Source organism: Liolophura sinensis, chromosome 6 (assembly GCF_032854445.1).
Source record: "Liolophura sinensis isolate JHLJ2023 chromosome 6, CUHK_Ljap_v2, whole genome shotgun sequence".
NCBI classification, from domain to species: domain Eukaryota; kingdom Metazoa; phylum Mollusca; class Polyplacophora; order Chitonida; family Chitonidae; genus Liolophura; species Liolophura sinensis.
The window spans coordinates 1,221,040-1,237,796 of record NC_088300.1 but is presented as its reverse complement, the minus strand read 5'-3'; the positions used below and the strand labels follow the sequence as shown (position 1 = coordinate 1,237,796).

Sequence of the window (16,757 nt, the reverse complement as noted above, 5' to 3'; positions counted from 1 at the left end):
AACCAGGCCCCCCTGGTGCACAAGTCCACCTACATGTAGGATGACCAGGTCCCCCTGGTGCACAAGACCGCCTACATGTAGGATAACCAGGTCCCCCTGGTGCACAAGACCGCCTACATGTAGGATGACCAGGTCCCCCTGGTGCACAAGTCCGCCTTCATGGAGGATGACCAGGTCCCCCTGGTGCACAAGACCGCCTACATGTAGGATAACCAGGTCCCCCTGGTGCACAAGACCGCCTACATGTAAGATGACCAGGTCCCCCTGGTGCACAAGACCGCCTACATGTAGGATGACCAGGTCCCCCTGGTGCACAAGACCGCCTACATGTAGGATAATCAGGGCCTCCTGGTGCACAAGTCCGCCTACATGAAGGATAACCAGGTCCCCCTGGTACACAAGACCGCCTACATGAAGGATAACCAGGTCCCCCTGGTGCACAAGACTGCCTACATGTAGGATAACCATGTCCCCCTGGTGCACAAGTCCGCCTTCATGTAGGATGACCAGGTCCCCCTGGTGCACAAGACCGCCTTCATGTAGGATAACCATGTCCCCCTGGTGCACAAGACCGCCTACATGTATGATGACCAGGTCCCCCTGCTGCACGAAACGGCCTACATGTAGGATAACCAGGTCCCCCTGGTGCACAAGACCGCCTACATGTAGGATGACCAGGTTCCCCTGGTGCACAAGACCACCTACATGTAGGATGACCAGGTCCCCCTGGTGCACAAGTCCGCCTTCATGGAGGATGACCAGGTCCCCCTGGTGCACAAGTCCGCCTTCATGTAGGATGACCAGGTCCCCCTGGTGCACAAGACCGCCTTCATGTAGGATGACCAGGTCCTCCTGGTGCACAAGTCCGCCTTCATGTAGGATGACCAGGTCCCCCTGGTGCACAAGTCCGCCTTCATGTAGGATGACCAGGTCCCCCTGGTGCACAAGACCGCCTACTTGTAGGATAACCAGGTCCCCCTGGTGCACAAGACTGCCTACATGTAGGATAACCATGTCCCCCTGGTGCACAAGACCGCCTACTTGTAGGATGACCAGGTCCCCCTGGTGCACAAGACCGCCTACCTGTAGGATGACCAGGTCCCCCTGGTGCACAAGACCGCCTACTTGTAGGATGACCAGGTCCCCCTGGTGCACAAGACCGCCTACATGTAGGATAACCAGGTCCCCCTGGTGCACAAGACCGCCTACTTGTAGGATAACCAGGTCCCCCTGGTGCACAAGACCACCTACATGTAGGATGACCAGGTCCCCCTGGTGCACAAGACCGCCTACATGTAGAATGACCAGGTCCCCCTGGTGCACAAGTCCGCCTACTTGTAGGATGACCAGGTCCCCCTGGTGCACAAGTCCGCCTTCATGGAAGATGACCAGGTCCCCCTGGTGCACAAGACCGCCTACATGTAGGATGACCAGGTCCTCCTGGTGCACAAGACCACCTACATGTAGGATAATCAGGGTCTCCTGGTGATTTTACCAGATTTGTCATTTTTCTGTTTTGCAAACTTTCACTGTCCTCCTTTAAACATAGATTTCTACTAGTATTTCATGAAGAAATATAGTTTCTTTTACAAACACATATTTAGAGAAGCTTATTGTCCCTCTGGCTATTTTATTAGATGTATGGAGTGTCAAAGTTTACATACCTTTTGGACTTCATTTTCTGTAGTATGCCCATTATCTGAAGAAACTTCAGGTAATCCACATCTGTATTAGTACTAGGAGCCTATGGCACTGGTCAATGCATGTGTCTTTTCTAGACTTCTTTGGAATGATTAAACCATCCACTTTGACAGTGATTCGCTCAGCCAATCAGAGGATTGCATTGGTCATACACATATGTAGTGCACTGATAGCAAGCCATGGGTAGCAATTTGCATATCAAAGACCACTCCAGTGAGTTGGTGCTCAGGCTCCCCCACAGGGAAGTTTTTACTACCATAGCCCAACATTTGGTCAGCCAGTCACAGGGTTGCAATCGCCACCCCAGTATACAGATTGGCAAATGCAGTTCACAATTTGCATATCAAAGAACATTGCCTACAATGACACCTTTTACCACTGCAACGATTTACAGCTCTATGACCCATAAGCCATAGTCATAAGTCATGAAGTCACTTCTCTGCAGTCGTATGCAAGTTTGTGAACTGCTCAATCAGATGAGCTACTGGTGTTCTCTGAATGCCTTGTCATGCTGTATTGTCAGTGAAATTTGGTAAAATTTCTGGGAACAACTTGTAGGACAGAATGGCGCCCTGTCGTCAGCCATTCTCACACGTCTCGGTGCCTATTTCAGAACCTGATGTGGACTTCTATAGTTAGATCATTGTGCTACATCATTACTGGTTATGTTGTTATTAAGGGTCTCAGTTTTCAGCAGTGGTAAAAACCACAACTTGTAGGACAGAATGGCGCCCTGTCGTCAGCCATTCTTACACGTCTCGGTGCCTATTTCAGAACCTGATGTGGACTTCTATAGTTAGATCATTGTGCTACATCATTACTGGTTATGTTGTTATTAAGGGTCTCAGTTTTCAGCAGTGGTAAAAACCACAACTTGTAGGACAGAATGGCGCCCTGTCGTCAGCCATTCTTACACGTCTCGGTGCCTATTTCAGAACCTGATGTGGACTTCTATAGTTAGATCATTATGATACATCATTACTGGTTATGTTGTTATTAAGGGTCTCAGTTTTCAGCAATGGTAAAAACCACAACAATTTTGTTTAGGTTAAACTTTTGGTTTGTGTTTTACAGATGAGCCAAAAGTTAAAAATATGAGCCACCTTTTGTAGTTTTGTGATTTTCTTGTTTTTCAAGGTTTCCTCAATATGTAGTATATCTTCAACAGAAAAAATTACTGAAAGAGTCCACATTTTCCACCATGATGATTTTCTAGTTTATTTTTATGTCCTCCATCAACATTAAAAAACATTCACTCCACCCGTTAAACAACAACTCAGATTGGTGTGGCCTTATCTGAGAAAAACAGTGGGGCATCGTTAATCTTAGGTCTTTGTTTGCGCAGCCTATTCCAAGTGTATCCAGTCATCTTCCCCGGCTCAAGCGTTACCTCTGGCTTCTTCCTGTAAACTTTTGCTGAAAAGTTGTGCCACAAAGATAAAGGTGAGTGTAAGGCAATCATATTGCTACCATCTACCACAGGACTCCTTTAAACAGCTGTCAGATCTGATCTAGAAAGGTTGTTGACTGCATTAACCATCTTGCTTGGCACTCTCATTAACACTCCTTTATCCGTAGTAAGCATCTTGCTAGGCACTCACAGTAACAGGCCTTGATCTGTAGTAAGCATCTTGTTAGGCACTCACAGTAACAGGCCCTCGATCTGTGGTAAGCATCTTACTTGGCACTCTCAGTAACAGTCCTCGATCTGTAGTAAGCGTCTTGCTTGCCACTCACAGTAACACTCCTCGATCTGTATTAAGCATCTTGCTGGGCACTCTCAGTAACACTCCTCGATCTGTATTAAGCATCTGCTTGGCACTCTCAGTAACACTCCTTGATCTGTAGTAAGCATCTTGCTTGGCACTCTCAGTAACACTCCTCGATCTGTATTAAGCATCTTGCTGGGCACTCTCAGTAACAGTCCTCGATCTGTAGTAAGCCTCTTACTTGGCACTCGCAGTAACAGGCCTCGATCTGTATTAAGCATCTTGCTTGGTACTCTCAGTAACACTCCTCGATCTGTAGTAAGCATCTTGCTTGGCACTCTCAGTAACAGTCCTCGATCTGTAGTAAGCATCTTGCTTGGCACTCTCAGTAACAGTCCCTCGATCTGTAGTAAGCCTCTTACTTGGCACTCTCAGTAACAGTCCTCGATCTGTAGTAAGCATCTTGCTTGGCACTCTCAGTAACAGTCCTCGATCTGTAGTAAGCGTCTTGCTGGGCACTCTCAGTAACAGGCCTCGATCTGTAGTAAGCATTTTGCTTGGCACTCTCAGTAACACTCCTCGATCTGTAGTAAGCCTCTTACTTGGCACTCTCAGTAACAGTCCCTCGATCTGTAGTAAGCATCTTGCTTGGCACTCTCAGTAACAGTCCTCGATCTGTAGTAAGCGTCTTGCTGGGCACTCTCAGTAACAGGCCTCGATCTGTTGTAAGCGTCTTGCTTGGCACTCTCAGTAACAGGCCTCGACCTGTTGTAAGCATCTTGCTTGGTACTCTCAGTAACAGGCTTCGATCTGTATTAAGCATCTTGCTGGGCACTCTCAGTAACAGGCCTCGATCTGTATTAAGCATCTTGCTGGGCACTCTCAGTAACAGGACTCGATCTGTTTTAAGCATCTTGCTTGCCACTCACAGTAACAGTCCTTGATCTGTATTAAGCATCTTGCTTGGCACTCTCAGTAACAGGCCTCCATCTGTATTAAGCGTCTTGCATGACACACACAGTAAAAGACCTACATGTGTATTAAGCATTTTGCTTGGCACTAACAGTAACAGGCGTAAATGTGTATTTAGCATTTTGCTTGGCACTCACAGTAACAGGCCTACATGTGTATTAAGCATTTGCTTGGCACTCACAGTAACGGGGCTGTATGTTTATTAAGCATTTTGCTTGGCACTCACAGTAACAGGCCTACATCTTGCTATTGGAGGTTTAATGAATTCTTACTTTTGCTGTGCTAAGGAAATGTAGACATATAATTTTTTTAGCTGTAGAAGTTGACTAATGTCTTTTCTGTTTACTCCAGCAGGAGCAGCAGCAAACTGACCTAGGAGAAGATCTCAGCAATGTTTGTCAATCTTTAGAAGAACAAGTGGAGAAATATTCACAGATTCAAGCAGAGCTAAAATCCTCATGAGGTCAACTTGAGACGAAGATATTTGTTTTGTTTGGTTTTAGCGATTTAAGGTGATTTTCATTTCTGAATACACAAAAACATTTATTTTTTATGAACAGAAAACTCAGTCCGTGTGGAACACTTTATAAAATTACAGAAGCGTATATTATCAGCTGTAAAATAAAATTTTAGAATAAAACATACATGTACATAAGAGTTGTTTGAATGAAATCCTTCTATGTGTGTATATATGTACAAAGTTTCTGCACAAATATGTGTATATAACACGTTGCAAATACATTTCACCATTATAATTAGTGTTCTGTGATGTATTTTGGCAGACTTCTGCAACTGCCAGGCAGTATGTGTCAGCCTTGAATGCATAGAACATGCAGTTTAGGCTGTCTCTTTGGTAGTATGAGTACATCAGGTGTTTTGACAACAGACAGAGGTATTGGGACAAACCGGAGAGCTGGGTTCATTTCCACACAAATTATACATGTACATTGTAATTATTGTCTGTTTTGGGACAGAAGGGGACAGATGAAGCTCTGAAGAAGTCTTTAACAGTGTAACCCAGTTTCCATAAACTCAGTCTGAGCAGGTGGGACATCATGCTTGGTGTCCTGTGTGCAGTGATTGTGTATGGTGTCAACAGATCATCATTCCATTGAGGCACATCTATGAATACATGCAATGCTGAATTGAGCCAACAACCATATTCTTGTGGAAATTGTGTGGGACAGTGTAACAATGTCAAAAGTAAATATATCCATATGCACCATTGCACACTAGTCAGATTTGTATGCTGTCACAGTAAATTTAATAGTATTTTAGCTAATTTTCATTTCAACCAGTCGGTATATGTGAGGAAGGCATTGTCCCTATGGCTTCTGTATCATCGGCAGATTGGTTTCTGCATAGCAGGGAGCAATGTTTCTGTATCATCATCAAATCTGCTTGTGCATAGCAGAGAGCAATGTTTCTGTATCATCACCAGATCTTCTTCTGCATAGCAGAGAGCAATGTTTCTGTATCATCAGCAGATCTGCTTCTGCATAGCAGGGAGCAATGTTTCTGTATCATCGGCAGATTTGCTTTTCCATAACAGGTAGCAATGTTTCTGTATTATCGGCAGATGTGCTTTTCCATAACAGGTAGCAATGTTTCTGTATCATTGGCAGATGTGCTTTTCCATAACAGGGAGCAATGTTTCTGTATCATCAGCAGATCTGCTTCTGCATAACAGGTAGCAATGTTTTTGTATCATTAGCAGATCTGCTTCTGCATAACAGGGAGCAATGTTTCTGTATCATCAGCAGATCTGCTTCTGCATAGCAGAGAGCAATGTTTCTGTATCATCAGCAGATCTTCTTCTGCATAACAGGTAACAATGTTTCTGTATCATCAGCAGATCTGCTTCTGGATAGCAGGGAGCAATGTTTCTGCATCATCATCAGATCTTCTTTTGCATAGCAGAGAGCAATGTTTCTGTATCATCAGCAGATCTTCTTCTGCATAGCAGAGAGCAATGTTTCTGTATCATGAGCAGATCTGCTTCTGGATAGCAGGGAGCAATGTTTCTGCATCATCATCAGATCTTCTTCCGCATAGCAGAGAGCAATGTTTCTGTATCATCAGCAGATCTGCTTCTGGATAGCAGGGAGCAATGTTTCTGCATCATCATCAGATCTTCTTCTGCATAGCAGAGAGCAATGTTTCTGTATCAGCAGATCAGCCTCTGCATAACAGGTAACAATGTTTCTGTATCATCAGCAGATCTGCTTCTGGATAGCAGGGAGCAATGTTTCTGCATCATCAGCGTATCTGCTTCTGCATAACAGGTACCAATGTTTCTGTATCATCAGCAGATCTGCTTCTGCATAGCAGAGAGCAATGTTTCTGTATCATCGGCAGATGTGCTTTTCCATAACAGGTAGCAATGTTTCTGTATTATCGGCAGATGTGCTTTTCCCTAACAGGTAGCAATGTTTCTGTATCATTGGCAGGTGTGCTTTTCCATAACAGGGAGCAATGTTTCTGTATCATCAGCAGATCGGCTTCTGCATAACAGGGAGCAATGTTTCTGTATCATCGGCAGATGTGCTTTTCCATAACAGGTAGCAATGTTTCTGTATCATCGGCAGATCTGCTTCTGCATAACAGGGAGCAATGTTTCTGTATCATTAGCAGATCTGCTTCTGCATAAAAGGAAGCAATGTTTCTGTATCATCGGCAGATGTGCTTCTGCATAACAGGTAGCAATGTTTCTGTATCATCAGCAGATGTGCTTTTCCATAACAGGGAGCAATGTTTCTGTATCATCAGCAGATCTTCTTCTGCATAACAGGTAGCAATGTTTTTGTATCATTAGCAGATCTGCTTCTGCATAACAGGGAGCAATGTTTCTGTATCATCAGCAGATGTGCTTTTCCATAACAGGGAGCAATGTTTCTGTATCATCAGCAGATCTTCTTCTGCATAACAGGTAGCAATGTTTTTGTATCATTAGCAGATCTGCTTCTGCATAACAGGGAGCAATGTTTCTGTATCATCAGCAGATCGGTTTCTGCATAGCAGGTAGCAATGTTTCTGTATCATCATCAGATCTGCTTTGGCATAGCAGAGAGCATTATTTCTGTATCATCAGCAGATCTGCTTCTGCATAGCAGGGAACAGTGTTTCTGTATCATCATCAGATCTTCTTCTGCATAGCAGAGAGCGATGTTTCTGTATCATCAGCAGATCTTCTTCTGCATAGCAGGGAGCAATGCTTCTGTATCATCATCAGATCTTCTTCTGCATAGCAGAGAGCAATGTTTCTGTATCACCAGCAGATCTGCCTCTGCATAACAGGTAGCAATGTTTCTGTATCATCAGCAGATCTGCTTCTGGATAGCAGGTAGCAATGTTTCTGCATCATCATCAGATCTTCTTCTGCATAGCAGAGAGCAATGTTTTTGTATCATCAGCAGATCTGCCTCTGCATAACAGAGAGCAATGTTTCTGTATCATCAGCAGATCTGCTTCTGCATAGCAGAGAGCAATGTTTCTGTATCATCAGCAGATCTGCTTCTGCATAACAGGGAGCAATGTTTCTGTATCATCGGCAGATCTGCTTCTGCATAACAGGTAGGAATGTTTCTGTATCATAAGCAGATCTGCTTCTGCATAACAGGAAGCAATGTTTCTGTATCATCGGCAGATGTGCTTTTCCATAACAGGTAGCAATGTTTCTGTATCATCAGCAGATCTGCTTCTGCATAACAGGTAGCAATGTTTCTGTATCATCGGCAGATGTGCTTTTCCATAACAGGTAGCAATGTTTCTGTATTATCGGCAGATGTGCTTTTCCATAACAGGTAGCAATGTTTCTGTATCATTGGCAGATGTGCTTTTCCATAACAGGGAGCAATGTTTCTGTATCATCAGCAGATCTTCTTCTGCATAACAGGGAGCAATGCTTCTGTATCATCATCAGATCTGCTTCTGCATAAAAGGAAGCAATGTTTCTGTATCATCGGCAGATGTGCTTTTCCATCACAGGTAGCAATGTTTCTGTATCATCAGCAGATCTTCTTCTGCATAACAGGGAGCAATGTTTCTGTATCATCAGCAGATCTGCTTCTGCATAACAGGAAGCAATGTTTCTGTATCATCAGCAGATGTGCTTTTCCATAACAGGGAGCAATGTTTCTGTATCATCAGCAGATCTTCTTCTGCATAGCAGAGAGCAATGTTTCTGTACCATTAGCAGATCTGCTTCTACATAACAGGGAGCAATGTTTCTGTATCATCAGCAGATCAGCTTCTGCATAACAGGTAGCAATGTTTCTGTATCATCATCAGATCTGCTTTGGCATAGCAGAGAGCATTGTTTCTGTATCATCAGCAGATCTGCTTCTGCATAACAGGTAGCAATGTTTCTGTATCATCAGCAGATGTGCTTCTGCATAGCAGGTAGCAATGTTTCTGTATCATCAGCAGATCTGCTTCTGCATAGCAGGTAGCAATGTTTCTGTATCATCAGCAGGTCTTCTTCTGCATAGCAGAGAGCAATGTTTCTGTATCATCGGCAGATCTGCTTCTGCGTAGCAGAGAGCAATGTTTCTGTATCATCGGCAGATCTTCTTCTGCATAGCAGAGAGCAGTGTTTCTGTATCATCATCAGATCTTCTTCTGCATAGCAGAGAGCAATGTTTCTGCATCATCATCAGATCTTCTTCTGCATAGCAGAGAGCAATGTTTCTGTATCATCAGCAGATCTGCCTCTGCATAACAGGTAACAATGCTTCTGTATCATCAGCAGATCTGCTTCTGCATAGTAGAGAGCAATGTTTCTGTATCATCAGCAGATCTGCTTCTGCATAGCAGGGAGCAATGTTTCTGCATCATCATCAGATCTTCTTCTGCATAGCAGAGAGCAATGTTTCTGTATCATCAGCAGATCTTCTTCTGCATAGTAGAGAGCAATGTTTCTGTATCATCAGGAGATCTGCTTCTGCATAGCAGGGAGCAATGTTTCTGTATCATCGGCAGATCCGCTTCTGCATATCAGGGAGCAATGTTTCTGTATCATCAGCAGATCGGTTTCTGCATAGCAGGTAGCAATGTTTCTGTATCATCATCAGATCTGCTTTGGCATAGCAGAGAGCATTGTTTCTGCATCATCAGCAGATCTGCTTCTGCATAGCAGAGAGCAAAGTTTCTGCATCATCATCTGATCTTCTTCTGCATAGCAGGTAGCAATGTTTCTGTATCATCAGCAGATCTGCTTCTGCATAGCAGGGAGCAATGCTTTTGTATCATCAGCTGATCTTCTGCATAGCAGAGAGCAATGTTTCTGTATCATCAGCAGATCTGCTTCTGGATAGCAGGTAGCAATGTTTTTGTATCATCAGCAGATCTTCTTCTGCATAGCAGAGAGCAATGTTTCTGTATCATCAGCAGATCTTCTTCTGCATAGCAGGTAGCAATGTTTCTGTATCATCAGCAGATCTGCTTCTGCATAGCAGGGAGCAATGCTTCTGTATCATCAGCAGATCTTCTTCTGCATAGCAGAGAGCAATGTTTCTGTATCATCAGCAGATCTGCTTCTGGATAGCAGGTAGCAATGTTTCTGTATCATTAGCAGATCTTCTTCTGCATAGCAGAGAGCAATGTTTTTGTATCATCAGCAGATCTGCCTCTGCATAACGGAGAGCAATGTTTCTGTATCATCAGCAGATCTGCTTCTGCATAGCAGAGAGCAATGTTTCTGTATCATCAGCAGATCTGCTTCTGCATAACAGGGAGCAATGTTTCTGTATCATCGGCAGATCTGCTTCTGCATAACAGGTAGGAATGTTTCTGTATCATAAGCAGATCTGCTTCTGCATAACAGGAAGCAATGTTTCTGTATCATCGGCAGATGTGCTTTTCCATAACAGGTAGCAATGTTTCTGTATCATCAGCAGACCAGCTTCTGCATAACAGGTAGCAATGTTTCTGTATCATCGGCAGATGTGCTTTTCCATAACAGGTAGCAATGTTTCTGTATCATCAGCAGATCTGCTTCTGCATAGCAGGTAGCAATGTTTCTGTATCATCAGCAGGTCTTCTTCTGCATAGCAGAGAGCAATGTTTCTGTATCATCGGCAGATCTGCTTCTGCGTAGCAGAGAGCAATGTTTCTGTATCATCGGCAGATCTTCTTCTGCATAGCAGAGAGCAATGTTTCTGTATCATCATCAGATCTTCTTCTGCATAGCAGAGAGCAATATTTCTGCATCATCATCAGATCTTCTTCTGCATAGCAGAGAGCAATGTTTCTGCATCATCATCAGATCTTCTTCTGCATAGCAGGGAGCAATGCTTTTGTATCATCAGCTGATCTTCTTCTGCATAGCAGAGAGCAATGTTTCTGTATCATCAGCAGATCTGCTTCTGGATAGCAGGTAGCAATGTTTCTGTATCATCAGCAGATCTTCTTCTGCATAGCAGAGAGCAATGTTTCTGTATCATCAGCAGATCTTCTTCTGCATAGCAGGTAGCAATGTTTCTGTATCATCAGCAGATCTGCTTCTGCATAGCAGGGAGCAATGCTTCTGTATCATCAGCAGATCTTCTTCTGCATAGCAGAGAGCAATGTTTCTGCATCATCATCAGATCTTCTTCTGCATAGCAGAGAGCAATGTTTCTGCATCATCAGCAGATCTTCTTCTGCATAGCAGAGAGCAATGTTTTTGTATCATCAGCAGATCTGCCTCTGCATAGCAGAGAGCAATGTTTCTGCATCATCAGCAGATCTTCTTCTGCATAGCAGAGAGCAATGTTTCTGTATCATCAGCAGATGTGCTTCTGCATAACAGGTAGCAATGTTTCTGTATCATTAGCAGATCTGCTTCTACATAACAGGGAGCAATGTTTCTGTATCATCAGCAGATCGGTTTCTTTATAACAGGTAGCAATGTTTCTGTATCATCATCAGATCTGCTTTGGCATAGCAGAGAGCATTGTTTCTGTATCATCAGCAGATCTGCTTCTGCATAACAGGTAGCAGTGTGCCTGTATCATTAGCAGATCTGTTTCTGCATAATGGGTAGCAATATTTCTGTATCATCAGCAGATGTGCTTCTGCATAGCAGGTAGAAATGTTTCTGTATCATCAGCAGATCTGCTTCTGCATAGCAGGGAGCAATGTTTCTGCATCATCATCAGGTCTTCTTCTGCATAGCAGAGAGCGATGTTTCTGTATCATTAGCAGATCGATTTCTGCATAGCAGGGAGCAATGTTTCTGTATCATCGGCAGATCTTCTGCATAGCGGAGAGCAATGTTTCTGTATCATCGGCAGAGCCTCTTCTGCATAGCAAAGAGCAATGTTTCTGTATCATCAGCAGATCTGCTTCTGCATAGCAGGGAACAGTGTTTCTGTATCATCATCAGATCTGCTTCTGCATAACAGGTAACAATGTTTCTGTATCACCAGCAGATCTGCTTCTGCATAGCAGGGAGCAATGTTTCTGCATCATCATCAGATCTTCTTCTGCATAGCAGAGAGCAATGTTTCTGCATCATCATCAGATCTGCTTCTGCATAACAGGGAACAATGTTTCTGAATCATCAGTAGAGCAGCTTCTGTATCTCTGGAGCAATGCCCTGTATCATCAACAAAGATACCTTTGTATTGCATGGGCCAACATGCCGATGACATCAGCAGAGCTACTTTTGTGTTGCAGAGGGCAATGCTTTTGTATTGTCAGCAGAGCGACTTCTATATCTCTCGGACAATGTTCCAGTGTTTGTACCTCTACTACTTCTGTACCTCGGGCAGTGTTTCTGTATCATCTGCAAAGATACTTCTGTGGGATCAATTCATCAGCAGTATGTCAGCATCATCAACAGAGCCCCTTCTTTACCTCTGGAGGCATGGTGTCTTTTACATCAGCATTGACACTTTAGTATCTCTGGGAACAATATTTGTATGCCATCAGTAATGACATACCTCTTTGTGGGAATATTTAACTCGGGCTTTAATCAATACTCGGGAATGATTTTGTTACTTTATATCGTTATGTGAGACCTTATATTGTTACTGGTTTTTTGTGTGTGTGTGGGGGGGGGGGGGGGGGGGGATGGAGTGGATTAAACTTATCCTGTTAGTGGAAGAAACCAAACTATGGGTGAAGGAAGCCAAGCTATGGGTAGCTGAAAAAGACCATATGGGAGAGAAAGAAAAGGTGGTGGTGGTGGTGGTGGGGGGCGGGGGGACCCAAACTATGGGTAGAGGTTACCAAGCTGTATTGCTGAGGGAAATCAAGCTATGGATGGAATTAGCTAAGCTGTAATGGTTGGGAAATCAAGCCACGGATGGAATCAACCAAGCAGTAATGGTTGGGAAATCAAGCTATGGATGGAATCAACCAATGCTGTAATAGTTGGGAAATTCAAGCTATGGATGGAATCAGCCAAGCTGTATTGGTGGAGAAAATCAGGCTGTATTGGTGAGAGAAAACAACCTATGGATGGAATTAACCAAGCTGTAATGGTTGGGAAATCAAGCCACGGATGGAATCAACCAAGCAGTAATGGTTGGGAAAATCAAGCTATGGATGGAATCAACCAACGCTGTAATGGTTGGGATATTCAAGATATGGATGGAATCAGCCAAGCTGTATTGGTGGAGAAAATCAGGCTGTATTGGTGAGGGGAATCAAGCTATTGATGGAATTAAGCAAGCTGCAATGGTTGGGAAATCAAGCCACGGATGGAATCAACCAAGCAGTAATGGTTGGGAAAATCAAGCTATGGATGGAATCAGCCAAGCTGTATTGGTGGAGAAAATCAGGCTGTATTGGTGAGGGAAATCAAGCTATGGATGGCATCAACCAAGCTGTATTTGTGGAAGAAATCAAGTCATGGATGGAATCAGCAAAGCTGTATTGGTGGAAGAAATCAAGCCATGGATAGAATCAAGCAAGCTCTATTGGTGGAGGAAATCAAGCTGTATTGGTGAGGGAAATCAAGCTATGGGTGGAATTAACCAAGCTGTATTAGTGGGGGAAATCAAGCTATGAATGAAATCAGCCAAGCTGTATTGGTGGAGGAAATCAAGCTGTATTGGTGGGGGAAATCAAGCTATGAATGGAATCAGCCAAGCTGTATTGGTGGAGGAAATCAAGCTGTATAGGTGGAGAAAATCAAGCTGTATTGGTGACGGAAATCAAGCCATGGATGGAATCAAGCAAGCTGTATTGGTGGGGGAAATCAAGTTATGTGTGGAATCAACCAAGCTGTATTGGTGGAAGTAACGAAGCTATTTTGGGGATGGAATCAAAGATTTGGATGAAGGTAACTATGTTATGAGATGAGATATGTGAGATAAGTAATGGATAACGAACGTATATTGTGGTTCAAGATATTGATGGAGATAACCGAGCTTTGAGTAGAGAAAGTATTGTGTAGAGGAAACCAAACATATGGCTCAGGACCGGTAGGCCGCAGTGAGACGGACACAAAAGTTAGATTGCTGTGTTGTTGAAAAACCTCCTGGCGTAGGAGCACCCGACCTTGACACACCCGACATTGACACACTCGACTTTGACACACCCAACCTTGACACACTCAACCTTGACACACCCGACCTTGATGGTCAACGACCTGTTCTTTGCAACAGGACAGGGCTATTGACGAGTGAGCATGTGAGGGCTCTATGCCAGGATATTACGACACAAGACACATTGAAGAAAGATAAGAAAATCATTGCATTAGCCTATGTAAGTGAAGATCTCTTAGAAAAAAGGCATCGTAGATATTTTTATGGTAGTTTGTGCTATTTCGTGGCGCTTCTTTGAATGCGTATGAATTTTTGTACCTAGATTATGTCTTGGACGCATATTACTTCATGTGTCATCCATCTCTTGGCTTCCATCACGTATTATTAGTCGTTCGCAAAAACCTGTTCGCAAAAAAAGACCAAACATTAGTATGCCTAATAAGAGAAATGATAATTTCGTCACCACAAGCACCATCCGTCACCACAAGCACCATCCGTCACCACAAGCACCATCCTTCACCACAAGCATCATCCGTCACCACAAGGATCATCATCTGTCACCACAAGCACCATCCGTCACCACAAGCATCATCATCTGTCACTACAAGCATCATCATTTGTCACCACAAGCATCATCCGTCACAACAAGCATCATCATCTGTCACCACAAGCATCATCATCCGTCACCACAAGCATCATCATCTGTCACCACAAGCACCACCATCTGTCACCACAAGCATCATCATCTGTCACCACAAGCACCATCATCTGTCATCACAAGCATCATCATCTGTCACCACAAGCACCATCTGTCACAAGCATCATCACTTGTCACCACAAGCATCATCATCCATCACCACAACCATCATCGTCTGTCACCACAAGCATCACCCGTCACCACAAGCATCACCCGTCACCACAAGCACCATCCGTCACCACAAGCACCATATATAACTGTGACTCGATGTCCTAGGATTGTGCGTAGTTTACATGGAATTTTCAATTTTTAAGTCTTTACCATGTCTGGTAGCACATGAGAGTCAAGACGGCTGATTCACATTTTGCACACTGACATGTTCAACAGTATATGTAGACTTATAGCGTGGCATAGGAAAATTCCATTTCTAGAATTTATGGAAGGGATATGAATTGGCTGTTGATGGACTGTGGAACGGTAGTTTCAACCCACGCTATCTTCAGAGTAGGCTACGCTTTAATCAGCTTTTTTTTTTTTTGATGAATCACAGACAAACAGTTTAAGACAATCTGCTTCTTGATAACAAGTGTTTGTACTAGAGGGATTGCCCTTGTACATCTGTTTTTGTGGGTTCCCTATCTCTGTTGAACACCTTCCCATGGTGACCCTGGCAACGCATTCACATTCTCAATAATCTATCCATTCTTGACGGTGGTTCTAGTCGCTGTCCACATTTCGGCAAGTTAAAAGTCTCAGCAGTTCACTGTTCCACAAAGCTCCATTGTCTTTTTGTTTTAGATATATTGTTGTAGTTCACTAGCCTTTGACTACTACGTCGTAATTAACATTTGGTTCGCCTCCGTCTACCATCAACTTGTGGATGGTCGTAGGTTTTACCCGGGTTCTGCTCGGTTTCCTCCCACCATAATGCTGGCCACCGTCGTATAATATGCTTGACTACAGCGTTAAACACCAATCAAATAAATAAATAAATACTATATACGGCGTATTTAGCATTTTTCTGAACTTTTCTAGGTAGGAATGCAATGTTATATGACGGTAACATTTTGGACCATTCATTAACCACACTGAAAAGTTATAGAAGCTGAGGGTAGGAGACATGACTGTCAATCCCGATAGTGGCAGTAGTGTCTTAAAGAGCTCTTACAGTGAATGTACCACTCCCGTCTTGGACCATGAAGGGACAAGTCGAAAAATTGCAACACCTAGTGCTAAAAGGAATACGTAGCAAATAGCATGTATCATCTAGATGAATATTGGGGGCATATTGAGTATAGCGTTATATAACGGTCATTTGGATTACCGGGGGCCTCCGTGGCGTAATGACCCAGGAGTCTCTCACCAATGCAGTCGCTGTGAGTTCAAGTCCAGCTCATGCTGGCTTCCTATCCGGCCGTATGTGGGAAGGTCTGCCACCAACCTGCGGATGGTCGCGGGTTTCCCCCGGGCTCTGCCAGGTTTCCACCCACCATAATGCTGGCCGCCGTCGTATAAGTGAAATATTCTTGAGTACGGCGTAAAACACAAATCAAATAAATAAATAAATAACATTTGGATTACTAGGATAACAATATACCCGAGGTTCGTTGTCTTAAATTTTACAATGAGCTTAGTTCTAAGTAAATATGAATGTATTGTCCGGAATCTCTGGCAAGTGTGTCTGCAAGTACTTCCGCTTAACCCACGCTTAGCGGCTGTATCTTCATCGTGTTGAATAAGATCGCCGTCATGCAATCAAAGCTCGACTGAGAGACTAATTTTCATTATAAGCAATTTCATATGAACGATCATGGTACACTAGTTGAATACTGGTTTGCCACATTCACCTGCACTATTCGTTGCATCTTTCCGTGCTCATTCTCTTTGTAGGAGTCCGTCTTAATTTCTTATTTTATATGTTTGTTTTGAACGGTGTTTGAGAAATTGGTCACGCTATTAGTGACCCGAAACGTCAACTATGGCTTTTGCAACAAACTGTCTGCTTGGGCGCCAATAGATTCGAATGGTCTTAAAGAGCTCTTATAGTGCATGTATGTCTTCCCAGGTATTATTATATTACTGTTACCATTATGGTTAACTTTATATAGGGATTCTGTCACAATTCCACGTTTTAGACTCGGTACTTTTGATCAACTAGATTGTATGGTTTACAGATTGCCTTGATGATGTTGTGGCAGATGG

At 43.5% G+C, this 16,757-nt stretch overlaps 1 protein-coding gene and 1 pseudogene across 2 annotated transcripts in view; one reads left to right on the top strand and one right to left on the bottom strand.

Annotated features, from left to right (window-relative positions):
• The window catches only part of LOC135468064 (tetratricopeptide repeat protein 27-like), a 28,747-nt gene extending 23,769 nt beyond the window's left edge, over positions 1–4,978 (top strand). The window contains exons 22-23 of one of the 2 annotated variants that reach the window (XM_064746094.1): positions 3,047–3,144; positions 4,737–4,978. In XM_064746094.1, coding sequence (XP_064602164.1) covers positions 3,047–3,144; positions 4,737–4,844 — 206 coding nt within the window. In that variant the 3' untranslated portion in view covers positions 4,845–4,978. Of the gene's footprint in view, positions 1–3,046; positions 3,145–4,733 lie in introns of both variants that reach the window. The other variant, XM_064746093.1, reaches the window with a different exon arrangement.
• Positions 4,979–7,377: 2,399 nt separating this feature from the next.
• On the bottom strand, positions 7,378–14,724 carry LOC135469356 (uncharacterized; annotated as a pseudogene).
• Between the last annotated feature and the right edge of the window lie 2,033 nt (positions 14,725–16,757).